Raw genomic sequence first — 12,942 nt, 5'->3', positions numbered from 1 at the left:
CCCGCTCCAAAAAATCAATAACTTATGGCCCATTATTATTATTATACCTGTTTGTGACAGCCACTTCAACTTCAGGAAAAGGACAGCAGCGTTAAGGGACAAAACCAAAATCAACGCAAAACTACGACACAAGCCAGACGGGCGAAAAGTGATGGAATGTGTACCCACTTTCGCCTGGAGAGGAGAAAACGTATCCAAGGTGATTTTTAGCTGCCTATCGATTATTTTTTTTTCTTTCTCTATTGGGTTTGCTCTCCCATTAAAATGCAATCCAGTTATGTTTGTTGTCATATAAAAAGAATAATTGTTTGGTTACTCGTTGACACACCACTGAGGCGTCGCAGAGTGACGTCACAAGTGTGAGACCGAGTTAATGTCCTGCATGCATTTACGAAGCTATTAAAGTCTGTTACCCGGTTGGGTTTCAACAGATAGTTTGTCCTCGTGTGAATAAGGAACGAACTTAAACAATGTTGGTCAAAATGACTCCATTAGAAATATGAAACTGCAATGTTTAATACATGTGTTTTTCCACTGTCAAAATCACTGGCTTCATCTTTAGGAGTAGATGCAGCTGTATATAAAAGGTCAAATTTATGATCTGTGAAGGTAAAAGTGTTGATGCTGTTTCAGAATACTTTTTTTCTCTATTTTACATTGGGTATGCTGTACGTAGAAAATGCACTTCCAACTCTACTGGTCCCCTCTAGTATCCCAATTTATGGAGCTCTAACACCACCCAGAGTTTTGCTGCTAACTTGCATCTGAATTTCAATTTGCAATTACAGTAGTGGAATATTCTTTTATCTGGAATTTATCATCTGGGAGGAGCTTAGCCTCCTACCGGAGATACATCTGTGAATCATTAAGGTATCAACATGAAAATTGGAGCTACTGCAGGTGAAAATGATGATTTTACAATGGAATTGATAAGATTCGCAGTGTGGGCACGTCTCTACTGCAGATTGGTTTTCAAGAGCGGCAGCCAGCCTTTATTTGATGTCATGTACTTTTAATTCCTGGGTCAGGGGTGGACTCAGACAGCAATTGTGGGACTAGGAGACTCCTCAAAGAGAGAGGCCATGGCTTTTTATGATGCCATGCTCCTACTCTCTACATGTAACCAGAAAAGGTGGTTTAGTGCCATCCTTTACATTTAGAACAAAACAAAACAACAAAAAAACAATTTACAAGAAATTAGATATCACCAATTAGATATGATGTTCTGAGGGCAAAACCGACGTAGTCTGTGGGAAGTTAGGCAACATATACACTGAAATCGATAGAGAAGTTTGGCGATTTCAGAAGAAAATTCTACCACCATTTGAACAATAAAACATTAGACAGAAAAAACAAAAAAAAAATTCTCCATAGCCAATCACAGATATGCACTCCAAATGTTATGCAATGTGTGTAAATATTCTTCAATGTAATAAAGATAAATGTTTTGTCTTCAAGGTACGTTCATGCATTTGGTGGATAAAAATGAATGCTGTAGCCCTGTTTTGCATTTCCAGTCTCTTCTGTCACATATTGGATACAGACGCCAGTCAATTGTGCCCATGTTTATATTCGCTTGCTCATTCTGCTGGTCAGTCTCTCAATCTCTTCCCAGTTCCAAAAGTGTACAGTGTCCACCTTATCTCCTGACACCAGATGCCTGCCTGCCTTTAGACTTGACTTTCTAGACTTGACTTGAGGTTCTAATACTCAATTTTTTTTTTTTTGAAAACAATTTTTATTAACAAGCAAATTCAAACACACACACCATTGTACAACAACATTTTTCAATTTTATGCCATCAAAGCAGAAAAATCCAACAACACCTCCACGAAACAAACTCACCCCAGAACTTAAAGATCTCTCTACTACTCAAATATCAACATAAAAAAAATCAATAAATACATTTTAAAAAATAAATAAATAATTACAAAAAAAAGGGACAAAAATTTCCCAAAAATTTGATTGACTATAATGTTCATGAATTTGGTTCTTTCCATTACATCTACTTTTAGAAGCCTAATAACAGCTTCTCCTCTTTGAGCAAGATTTGTCAAAGGGAGTATTTTAACATTTATTGAAGAGCACTTTTGGGTCTGCGGTCACGGATTATGGATGAGAGAGCACTCCATGCTAATTCATCCCGGAGTTATTTGATGGAATTGAGGTCAGGCCTTTGTGTTGTGGCTGCTCAGGTTTTTTTTTTAACACCAAATGCAGTATATGAAAATAAAGTATTTATTTAGGAGCTGCATAGAAACGTGTAGTTCAGAGCTTCTCAAATAGTGGGGCGGGCACCCCTGGAGGGCACGGTGTGATTCTGAGGGGGGCGAGTGTGACCCAGGGGAACATGCTTTTTTCCCCCACCGTACTACAATGAAGTGTAATTGCACATCCACTCCAGTAGTTGGCAGTGGCGCTCTCATTGCCTATTATGCACAGCGAGTATTAACTTTGTTTTGTTTGATTTGCGACAAAAATGCTATTATTTATAGTTGCGGCAGAGAGTGGCAAATCTTTTTCTTCTTGCTAGGGGGGCATAACAGAAAATAATTGAGAAGCACCTATGTAGTCAGTGATTATAAAAAGCATTAAGTCTTACTATTATTAGTATAGCAGAAGTACTGTGTTTTAATAATTGCTATTAAGTTGAAGGCTGGCAGCATCCTCATTCAGGTGTTGTGAATTGCATTACCAACAAAACAACTGCTTCTTGTTGTTGATGGTGGTGGTGTTTCTGAGTGTGTCTTTGAACAATTAGTGTTTATGCCCAAGGTCAAGGTGGAGGAGAACTTTATTATCCCTGACGGGCAATTTGTTTTCCAGCTGGTGGTATCACACAGCCATTAAACAAAGTAAAACAACAATAAATGAAACAGAAATCCAAACACAATAAACAGTTTCCTCAAAGCAATAAATACCAAGTTAAATCGCATACAAAAGTGACTGGGCATTGTTTGGAAAAGCAGTTGATATATATTATATTTTTAACCTGGGTAAATGAGCACCAAACAGTCGTATGCGGAGCCAAATGAGGAACCAACGTGAGGATCATTTATGAGACTACAAGTGCCTTAAAAAAACTCAACTAGAACATATGCCTGAGCATACGGTCGCAATGCATTGTTCAAATGACTGCGTGGTTAATGCCTCAACATGTGAGGTGCTAAGCTATCAAAGAAAGGTTTTGTTGAAATTACAAATGAAAGAAAATACAATGCGCTGAAGAGGACCATCAATTGTGTAATTAGCACAACTTGTGTGACACCAATATAAATAAGCTTCATTGGAAAAATAGAGGAAAAAGAAATAAAAACACATTGGGACACCACCGGAAGTAACCAAGGTCGAAAGCATTAAGCACAACTTTGGAATGAATGGACTAAACTAAAAATCCAGTTTTCTCCAATCAGAAAAAGGGAAAAACTGTATGAAAGTTGTCGTTTTGTCGGGATACGTCATACTCTCCCCTGCAGCATTGGAGAAATGTCTCAGGTTTTTTTTTTCAATAATAAGAAAAAACTCTCTGTGTGATCAGTGCAAAGCCTGGAGTCCTGCCTCAAATTAAATCCTTTTTTCTGTCACTACAAAACGGCATGGGAGGATCCCGCTGGTTGCTGCGGACCGGCGTGAAGTTCTCCGCTTTTCTTTTTTTTCCTCGTGTCGGCCCTTCGACCCCCCCTCCCTCTCCCGCCGTCTCGGGCGGCTGCTCACCTCCCTGCGTGGTGCGGGGGGGACCTGTCAGGCCGCTCGGGGGGCTGACACGACAATGTCGTATGATTTAGTGCACAAGGCAAAGATTTCAATAAATAACTTGCATAATACCGTAGTGTTGTTCCCAAAAGGCGTTCTCACTTTCTGGTGTACTATTTTGCATGTCTTTTAGTACTGTGTTGTCGAGTGGTGTGTTTTCATCTGTTGTTTGGGCTCCTGAAAGTGTGTCATGCATTCCAAAAGCTCCTTCTGTGAATGCAAATAGTTCAGCCGCTTGTGAAAAGTAATTTGGCGGCAATTGTCCTGCTTTTAAAACTGTATTTTTCGTCGTAACGGCATTATTACCGTTGGGTCTTTTTTGTGATGAGCCATCCGCAAAAATATGTAAGGAATCCTCCAGAGGCAGATCTTTGAGATTCACAGTTCTCTTCCAAACAATTCTGTTCCACGCCATCTTGTCTTGTGGCAACAATGTTGCGCATCTTTCCAAGGTTATGCGTGCGTTTCTTTCTCATCACTCTTCTCCATGCTCCCGAATCACACAAAAACATGTCACTTTCTCCTGCTACTTTGAAAGTAACTTTGGGTTTTGCCCTTGAACTCGGCTCACCTTCTGCTGCTTGTAGATCGACTTGTTCTAATTGCTTTGTATCGTTTTCCATTTGTTTGCCACCAACACAGTCATATTTGACAATGTGTCTGTTGTGTTCTATTCATGTGGACCGTTCTGTGCTTACTTTCCGAAAACAATCTCTTGCCCAATGTCCTTCTTTGCCAGGATTCCCGATTCTGTTTTGAACATTCTATTCCTCGAGCACGACCTCGACTTCTCCGTCTATTCCTCGCCTAATACACTTCATTTCACCAACATATTTCTACTTTTTTCCCTGCGTTCTTTCTCTTTTTCTTTCGCACTGCACCCTCAGCATGTCGAGCATGATTCATGAAGTCGTCCGAGCTTTGAGTGGTCAGGTTGAAATCCAGAATATACCGGTGGCATTTTCTCTCTGGCCGGGCCAGACAAAAGAGGAGCAGAGGCCTCAGGTGCCCCACCCTGCTGTCTGCGTCTCCTTAACTTCATTTCTCACAAACAGCTTTTGTTGAGCATCTTCGGGACCCTCGTCTTTTCCGCATTTTTCCTCATCTCAGTTTGACGTTTTTATTTTTTCTTCCTTCAATGTCTTGACCAACTCGGCGGTTCCTGTTTTATATTTCTTTCTCTATTTCGGCACGTACTCAGCAGAGCCATCGTGTCTGCGTTTCGTATACTTTTGACCTCTAGTCATTTCATTGGCAATCTGGTTTTGACAACAACCATTCCCCATTTTATTTCTCGATGACAACACTTGCAGCCAGCAGCGTGAAAATCTCTCAACCTTATCACAGGTTTCACTCTTTAGCTTCCCCTCTTGACTGCCAAACTATCAACGACTTACTTCAACTGATCACACAGCTGTGTCATATCACCGTGAGCTTTCCCACGGTCCCGCCGCTTCAGCGTTTGGTGACTCGTTGCTTTCACCCAATGTATTGTACGTCCATGCCACAGGCGTCAAAGCATGTTTTGTTGTGAGTGCGGGACTCAAACGCCCAGTCTTTTTAGCACGCTTTGCGTTATCTCAGTTGGTGCTGTTCGTTCGAAATGCCGCCAATCCATTCATCCTTTGTGGTTCAAGCGGAGAGCAATATAACGTTCCACACGAGACGCGACGTGCACTTAAAAAGATCGCACACACAGGAGGACATTTCAAAGTCAAACGCAAAAAAAACTCAGGCAATGCATTCTTTACGTTAATAACTGCAAATATCTAAACAATATGGGCTTTCGAGCTTTTCATCAAGAAGAATGTTGGAGATGAACTCAGTTTAAAATATTATTTTGAAATGCCACTCCTAGTTTGAAACGCTACTTTCAAACCCTAACTTCAGTTTAAACTAATTTACTCCCATTGACGGCTAAAGACGTCAAAGATCCATTTTATTTACTCGGCTGGTAGTGAATGAGCTAAATGGCTTCTTCAAAACCAAACCCTAGTTTAAAACCATACTCTGAAATTGAACCCTAATTTGAAGTGTATGGGACTTGAAAAAAAGAAGTTATCCTTTTTTTTTAAGGTCAACAAGTCTGATTGAAGGAGTACTTCAGGAGAAACAAAATCAAAAGGCCTTGAAAACTGATGAAGAAAACTCAGTATTTTCGTCTGCCCACTGGCCGTTTGACCGAGTGCGTGAGTGACATCACAGGCCCAACGGGGTCGTCTGAGGGCAAGCTGTCGGTGGAGAAACAAAATGAATCAGGAGAAAAAGCACGCCCAACACACTTCACAGCCAGAAAGTCAAAGAGCTGTGGCTCGATGACATCGTATCCGCCTTGTTCATGATTTTGCTGTCACCGCTCAGAAGATTTTCAAAGCGTAATGCTATGGATTTAGCATTTTGAAATTTGTCGAATGTTCTCCCATACACTTAGAAATCTGTCTTTGAAACCCTACCACTATATTTGCAACCCTAATTTGAAATCCCTAGCACGGTTTTTGAAACCGTAACACAGTTTACAACCCTATTTTTAATCCTTAATCCCAATTTAAAATGCTACCTTGAAACTCGAAATATAGTTCAAAACCCGACTCTGAAACCCTCCCGCTGGTTGGAAATCCTAATTTGAAACCCGTCGATAGTTTGAAACCAGAATTTGAAACACTAAGCACAGTTCAGAATACACACACACTGTATAATGTAACAAATATTTAGAAGGTTAGGAGCCATGTCCGAGCACTTTTTTGTTTATTTATTTGACTGGATGACACTTTTTCAGTATATTTGACAATCTCACGGACCCAATGAAGTGCCTTCATGTACGCCCAGGGTTATGTGTGCCCTCATTTGAGAGCCTGTTTCAATGCATACCTACTTCATTTTTTTTCTCTCTACTTTATTGTTGCAATTTGAAATAACGCTTTGCACTTTGAAATAACGTCACAAAGCAAGCGAAGGACAGAGCATCAACTCTTTGCATTCTTCCTTGATCTTGCGTGTGTGTGGGGGGGGGGGGGGGCCGTGATTTCTTGGGACTGGAGGAGCTGGCCTGGGCGGCACAAGCTGGAGGTGCAGTTTCAACTTCAGGCAGGCACTTGTTGTACGACCTCCGACCAAGACGCAACATCATCATCCTCAGTCATGGTCTGCTTTCTTCTTTCTGGCGGAACGAGGAACATGGGGTTGTCATTCGCCGCGAGGCTGATCATCATCATCACTGGACTGTGTTGGACCTGCGCAGGTGAGCAAATGTCTTTTTTTCAGTTCGGATGGAAGTTTTTTCCGGTTCACCTTTAATCCAAAAGTCATGTGCAGTTGAATTGTCTTCAGGGTGTTGAAATAGAATGTTGAGATTTGTTTTTCAAAAAGAAGGTTAATTTATTCATGGTTCGGATGTCATTTTCATACTGCGTAAACTATGTAATTGAAATAATAAACGATTAATAAATTATTTTAAATTCACCGGTGACAGCGATTACTAAAGTACCACAAACGCATTTCTACGTTCAGTTGCCCGTTTGCACCAGTGCAAGAAACAAAGTAGTTTATTTTTATGTCAGAAGGCCGCCAGTCTTGTGTATTTTTTAATGGGAATTGTGGAAGTTGGGGTGGTTGTATTGTGCTTCTCCGCCACTTAAATGGCTGTCACGACCGCACAAGCCCACCCGTATGAAAGCAACGCTTGAAATAGTTACATAAAGTATAATGATGATGATGATATGTCGGAGCAATTCCCAATACTATAAGGCACACTATAGAGCCTATAGTGCATGCAACTAATTGAGGCTTTACTCCAGTGCTCAATGGCTCCTGGCCTGCCAGTTTTCGATCTCTCTCTGCAGCAACGCACCTGATTCAAATGATCAGGATCGGTTCCATGCTTCCTCTGAGTTTGCTGCTTATCATTTGAAGCGGGGAGGGATGGAAATCAAGCAGGGCAGTGGACTTTGAAGACCGGGTTTGGACAACCCTGGTGGACTTTATTGTCCTGTATCGCCCCCAAGAGGCGAACATTTGCAATTGCCGGATGGACACGCGTGTCATTTGACAGCTGCCTGCTGTTCACTACAGGAAGAATGCAGGAAAGTGCTGACATTGTTACACGACAAGCAACTCGTCTTTCTCTTTTTGCTGCAAAAAAAGCGGTCGCTTTTGCGTGATTCTTGTTCTTGTTGCAGCCCTGCCTGATTGTCCGACCGGGTGGAAGTCGTACAAGCGCCACTGTTACTTCTTTGGAACAGACCAAATGACGTGGAGCCAGGCTGAGGACGATTGTGTGTCCCAGCGAGGCCACCTGGCGAGCATTTGGGACAAAGGAGAGCAGGTGACTTGTCACACTCGCTCACACTCGCTCACACTGGTCTTGCTCACACTCCCTCCTTTCTTGCAGTCCTGGCTGGGGTCACAACAATCATCTAAAATTTTCACTTGGATTGGCCTGCAACGTCACGGCACGTCGGGCTGGAAGTGGTCGGACGGAACTCCTTACATTGCTTCGATGTCGTAAGTATCAGAAAGCGCAACGAAGCTTGTAACTGTCTTGTTTTTTCAGTTCAAGGTTATTGTGCCCGTGCTGTTGTAACGAAGGGTTAAATTGAGTGGCAGGTGTGGCTCGTTAATGAGGAGTGGCTCGGTCAGTCAGTTGGAGACAGGCTACGAGAGCGTGAGGTGCACACAACTGATTGGATTTTCTAATTACTCCTCCTAAATTCCCGTTTGGAAGGCGGAATGTTTTTCACCAAAGACAGTGTTCATCAGCGATGGAAGTACAAAATAAAACTGTTGAACATTGGTCGACTCGTCAAGACTTTCTGAACTCGGAAGAAAACCTTTTTGAGAGACGCAGACGCGCACATTGTTCCTGCTTTCTCGTTGCTATGATGATGATGATGAGAATGATGATGATTGCGGTATGGTCACACCTCCACGTGGAGGAAACGTGAACACAGAAACAGAAGCAGATGTGTAAGTGTGCAAAGTGACCATGAGGCCGGAGAGACGAACCTGCAGGGTTTGTCGAGAGAAGGAAATGGAGGTGTCCTCTTTTGGGCAACGGAGGGTGAAGAAACTGTCAGGTTCCCTCAGTAGAAAAGGATACTGGTGTTAAATTTCTCTAACAATTTTAGAGATTTGTATTTTGGTGAAACAGAGCCCATCATGAAAGAAATTATCTGGAAGATCTGAGAATTAATTCCCTTACCGTGAAGAAACCCTTACCGGACAAATCCCAGTTTAGAACCCTAATTTACAACCCTCGGTTTTGTTAAAAGCCCTACTTTGAAAACCTAATTAAAAATTTGGAACTATAGCCCCTGTTTGAAATCCTAATTTAAATCCTTAGCCCCTGTTTCAAACCCAATATGAAATCTTAACTCTAGTTTAAAACCCTACTTAAAGAACTTAGTTTAAAAATGTGAAACCCAAACCATGTTTAAAGCAGTACTTTGGAAACCTATAGCTCAAATTTAACCGCCATTCGATACCCTGACCACACATAGTTTGGAAACCATATTTGTATTTGTTGCACTTTTGCGGGTTTGTGTCCAACACAAATGCCACTGTCAGCATGGAAGGAATGCCGAAACATCGATGTTCAACATGCGCCGTGGCAGGTTGAAAGTAATTGTCAGCTGCGAGTGTTTGCTTCTGGCGCTCACGTTGTGCGTCAACGCCAGCAGCTCCTCGGCCGTCCTGCAGCTCTGTGTGAAAGATTGTCTCTTTCAGGTTCTGGAATAATGGTGAGCCAAACAACCGGGGAGGAAACGAAAACTGTGGTCATTTATTTGTTGCATGATGCCAATGGTCTTTGGAATGACATTCGCTGTGACCGCACCTTTCGCTACATCTGCAAGCTCGCTTTGAGTGAGTTTACACCTTGTTGTTTTGTGACTGCATTGCGTTCGTGTGTGACTACAATGCCTCGACTAAGGGAAGCCACGAGGTTTAGCTACGTTGACGATGTTATCGACGCGGCCGAGGAAGTCAGCCAAATACGGGTCTTTGCTTCCTTTCCTTGAAGCTTTTTTGTCCAGGTGAGGCGCTTGAGATTCCGATCTTATCCAAACGCCCGCTCGGCAGCACCCAGCATCCAAAAATCGGTTGAGAGAGATTTCCCTCCTTCATTTAGCTTTAAATGTTGGCCCATAAACAGGCGAGTTCACAAATAGTCATCAAATAATTGCGCAAGTTCTTTCAAATTCCCTCTCCCACTTGGGACATCTTTATAAATCATTTGTTAAATGTTTGCTTGTGTCCATCGGCCGATGGAAAGTGGAACTTGATAATTTGCCAAGAATTTGAGGCATCGTGTTGAAAAAGTGAGAGCGGCGTGACCAGCAACCCTGGAAGAAAAAGGCAGACTTCATCCAGTGTCGTCAGAAGACGCTGCTTCAATGAATGGTGGCCCTGCCACAACCGCCATTGGCGGCGCATTTGCTTCACGATACGGTTGAATGATGATGTCACATTTAGCGTCTTTATAACGTCTAATTTAAGCCTTTTAGAAAACTTTTTTAGAGTTACTTCTCTCCCTTTTATTGTTTTTTTGCTGTATTCTAATTGAATATTTAACATTTGACACTTTATGATCTTGTTCACGCCAGGATTTAATCTGACATGCAAAAAATGATACAAGAGCAGTAAAAAGAAAAATGAAACATTTTGAGTGGATAAAAATGAAAATATTGTATGTTAAATAACATGCACTCTCCTTTCAAATAGGTTGTGTGAGTGTCACTCCCGCCCCGACCACCTGTCCCACCTCCGCCCCGACCACCTGTCCCACCCCCGCCCTGATCACCTGTCCCACCTCCGCCCCGACCACCTGTCCCACCTCCGCCCCCTGTCCCAGCTGTGTATGTCCCACCTCCACCTCGACCACCTGTCCCACCTGTCCCACCTGTGCCACCTCCGCCCCGACCACCTGTCCCACCCCCGCCCTGATCACCTGTCCCACCTGTCCCACCTCCGCCCCGACCACCTCCGCCCCGACCACCTCCGCCCCGACCACCTGTCCCACCTGTCCCACCTCCGCCCCGACCACCTGTCCCACCTGTCCCACCCCCGCCCTGATCACCTGTCCCACCCCGCCCCCTGTCCCAGCTGTGTGTGTCCCACCCCCGCCCTGATCACATGTCCCACCTTTGCCATTGCTACTGAGTGTCCCACCGTTACTGATCCTACTCCATGCACCACCGCTCCTTCCGGCCGTCCGCCGACCTGTCCGACCAGTCAGGAGTTAGAGATGTGCAGGAGCTCCACCAATGGGTCGGCGTGTTCCTCTCACGACGTCGCATGCTCGTGCCTGCTCGCCATGATTGCCAACCCGGTGAGTCGTGCTGTGAATGCTGAAAAGCATTTTTACTCTCCCGTCTTTTGTCCCTCAACAACACCTTCAAACATCAAGTGGGCATTGCGGATTTCTTTTTGTAATTCAAAATATGCAACAAAAATTGCTTTGGATTTTTGGGCTGAGTTGCAAAGAATATGAAAGTTCATGGGCAAAAGCGATTGGCCATGCCAGGAAGTTGACCTCATTGACGACATGTTTGTCCACATTGTTCATGAAAAAGTTGAGTTGCACACAGCGTGTGGTGAGGTTGTTGTCATCGTAATTGTGTGTGATCAGGGTGGCGGATTCCAAGCTGCGCTCCACGACGGACTCAGCGTGAACCGCAGCATCGTCATCAGAGGACAGGCCAATCCCCAAGCAAAGAAGTAATAATCACCCCCAACACACACACAGAAAAGAAAGCAGTTACCATGACAACAAATTTGTGTGGCAGGCTCGTCGTCCAACTGGAGGTGCTGGACCACGGCCCCAGCGGGAACGACACGCTGGCACTACGGCTGAATTTCGAGTTTGAAACTCAAATTTTCTGGCTCAACGACAAAGTGGGCGGCAAGTGGGGCGCCAAGCGGATCGAGAACTTTCCCCAACAACGCCCCTTTGGAGCTGGACTCGACTTCAAGGTGACGTCCATCGCTACATCGTCGTCCAATCGTCACCCAAATGAATCTGGACGTCCGCTACTGTGCCCACATCAACCTGTCAAATTATTCCAACAATCGGCCCACTATTTTGAAGCGTTTCGCTCCGGGAGCTTCTACTGCAGTGAATATCTGCGGTGAGGAAAAGGCGTCTTGTCTCAAAACCAAAATCACTTTTGAAGATTTGCAACGGTTGATGGGCACAAGTTGAGATGTCCACATATTTTTTGGGCGACGATTGACCGCGGTTTTCGGAGTTCCGCGGTTTACCTGTAGAAAGTGTACATTGACTGAGGAGCGTTTCCTGACTTTGCTGTCTTGTCGCCATCCAGATTGTCATCAAGTGTGACAATGGCACTTTCCACCTGACCTTCAATGACGACCTCGAGCTGGACTTCGCATATCGAGTTAAGGACCTGCGAAGCATCCGTTGGCTGGAGGTGTGGTACGTGACGCTGACCGGCGTCCAGCTGAAGTGACATCGCCGTTTGATTGCCACGTGTGGACGTCATTATGCGAACAGCAAACAGCTTGTTTTAGCCTTCACTTTAGCCACCTTCGGTTTTTTTTCCACTTTTATCTTAATCTCACGTTACGACATCTTTGCAGTATTGAGGCCACACTGTTGTGCTATGGTTCGAAAATATCTGCCAGTAATGTCAAGTATAAACATACTTTCTGTAATTGAAGACTAAAGGTAACAATGTTTTTATGAAAGTGACTTAAAATGTTTTGAAGTGACCCATGTCAACAATTATGTTCTTTTCAAATAGCCACATAAAATAACCATGTAAATGTGTTTAAAAGAGAATAAAAGTCTTTAGAATGCAGTCTGTGGGCTAGTTTATGAATGCAATATTGTTGGGTAGCACGTTGGGCCACTCGTAAGCACATCCGCCTCACAGTTCAGAGGTCCAGGGTTTGGCTCCGGCCTTGCTGTGTGGAGTTGCTTGTTCTCCCCACGGCTGTGTAGGTTTTCTCCAGGTTCTCTGGTTAGCTCCCACATTCCAAAATTATGCATGGTAGGCCCTATGTCATTTAAAAAATAAGCCACTGGAGTGGGGTTGAAAATGCAGTAGCAATTGAACGAATGAAGATCCAGCATGTTGATGTAAACAAAAACATTTATCGCACATTGTGATGATTTAGAATAGTTTTGTCTCGGTCCTTGGGAACTGGTCAAACACTTTACTGCTGACTTCC

The 12,942-nt window shown here is 43.7% G+C and overlaps 1 protein-coding gene across 1 annotated transcript; it reads left to right on the top strand.

Annotated features, from left to right (window-relative positions):
- The first annotated feature begins 6,927 nt into the window (after window positions 1-6,927).
- Window positions 6,928-12,495, top strand: LOC148343490 (uncharacterized). Its single transcript, XM_088301599.1, has 10 exons — window positions 6,928-6,991; window positions 7,929-8,074; window positions 8,141-8,253; window positions 9,475-9,524; window positions 9,770-9,782; window positions 10,069-10,149; window positions 10,981-11,077; window positions 11,378-11,466; window positions 11,535-11,721; window positions 12,072-12,495. The coding sequence occupies exons 1-10, from the start codon at window positions 6,928-6,930 to the stop codon at window positions 12,216-12,218; spliced, it is 987 nt and encodes a 328-aa protein (XP_088157725.1). The 3' UTR covers window positions 12,219-12,495.
- Window positions 12,496-12,942: the final 447 nt, after the last annotated feature.

Source organism: Idiotropiscis lumnitzeri, chromosome 1, assembly GCF_059441095.1.
Source record: "Idiotropiscis lumnitzeri isolate Australia: NSW breed Sydney's pygmy pipehorse chromosome 1, RoL_Ilum_1.0, whole genome shotgun sequence".
Classification (NCBI taxonomy): Eukaryota; Metazoa; Chordata; class Actinopteri; order Syngnathiformes; family Syngnathidae; genus Idiotropiscis; species Idiotropiscis lumnitzeri.
This window is presented reverse-complemented; position numbering and strand designations above follow the sequence as displayed.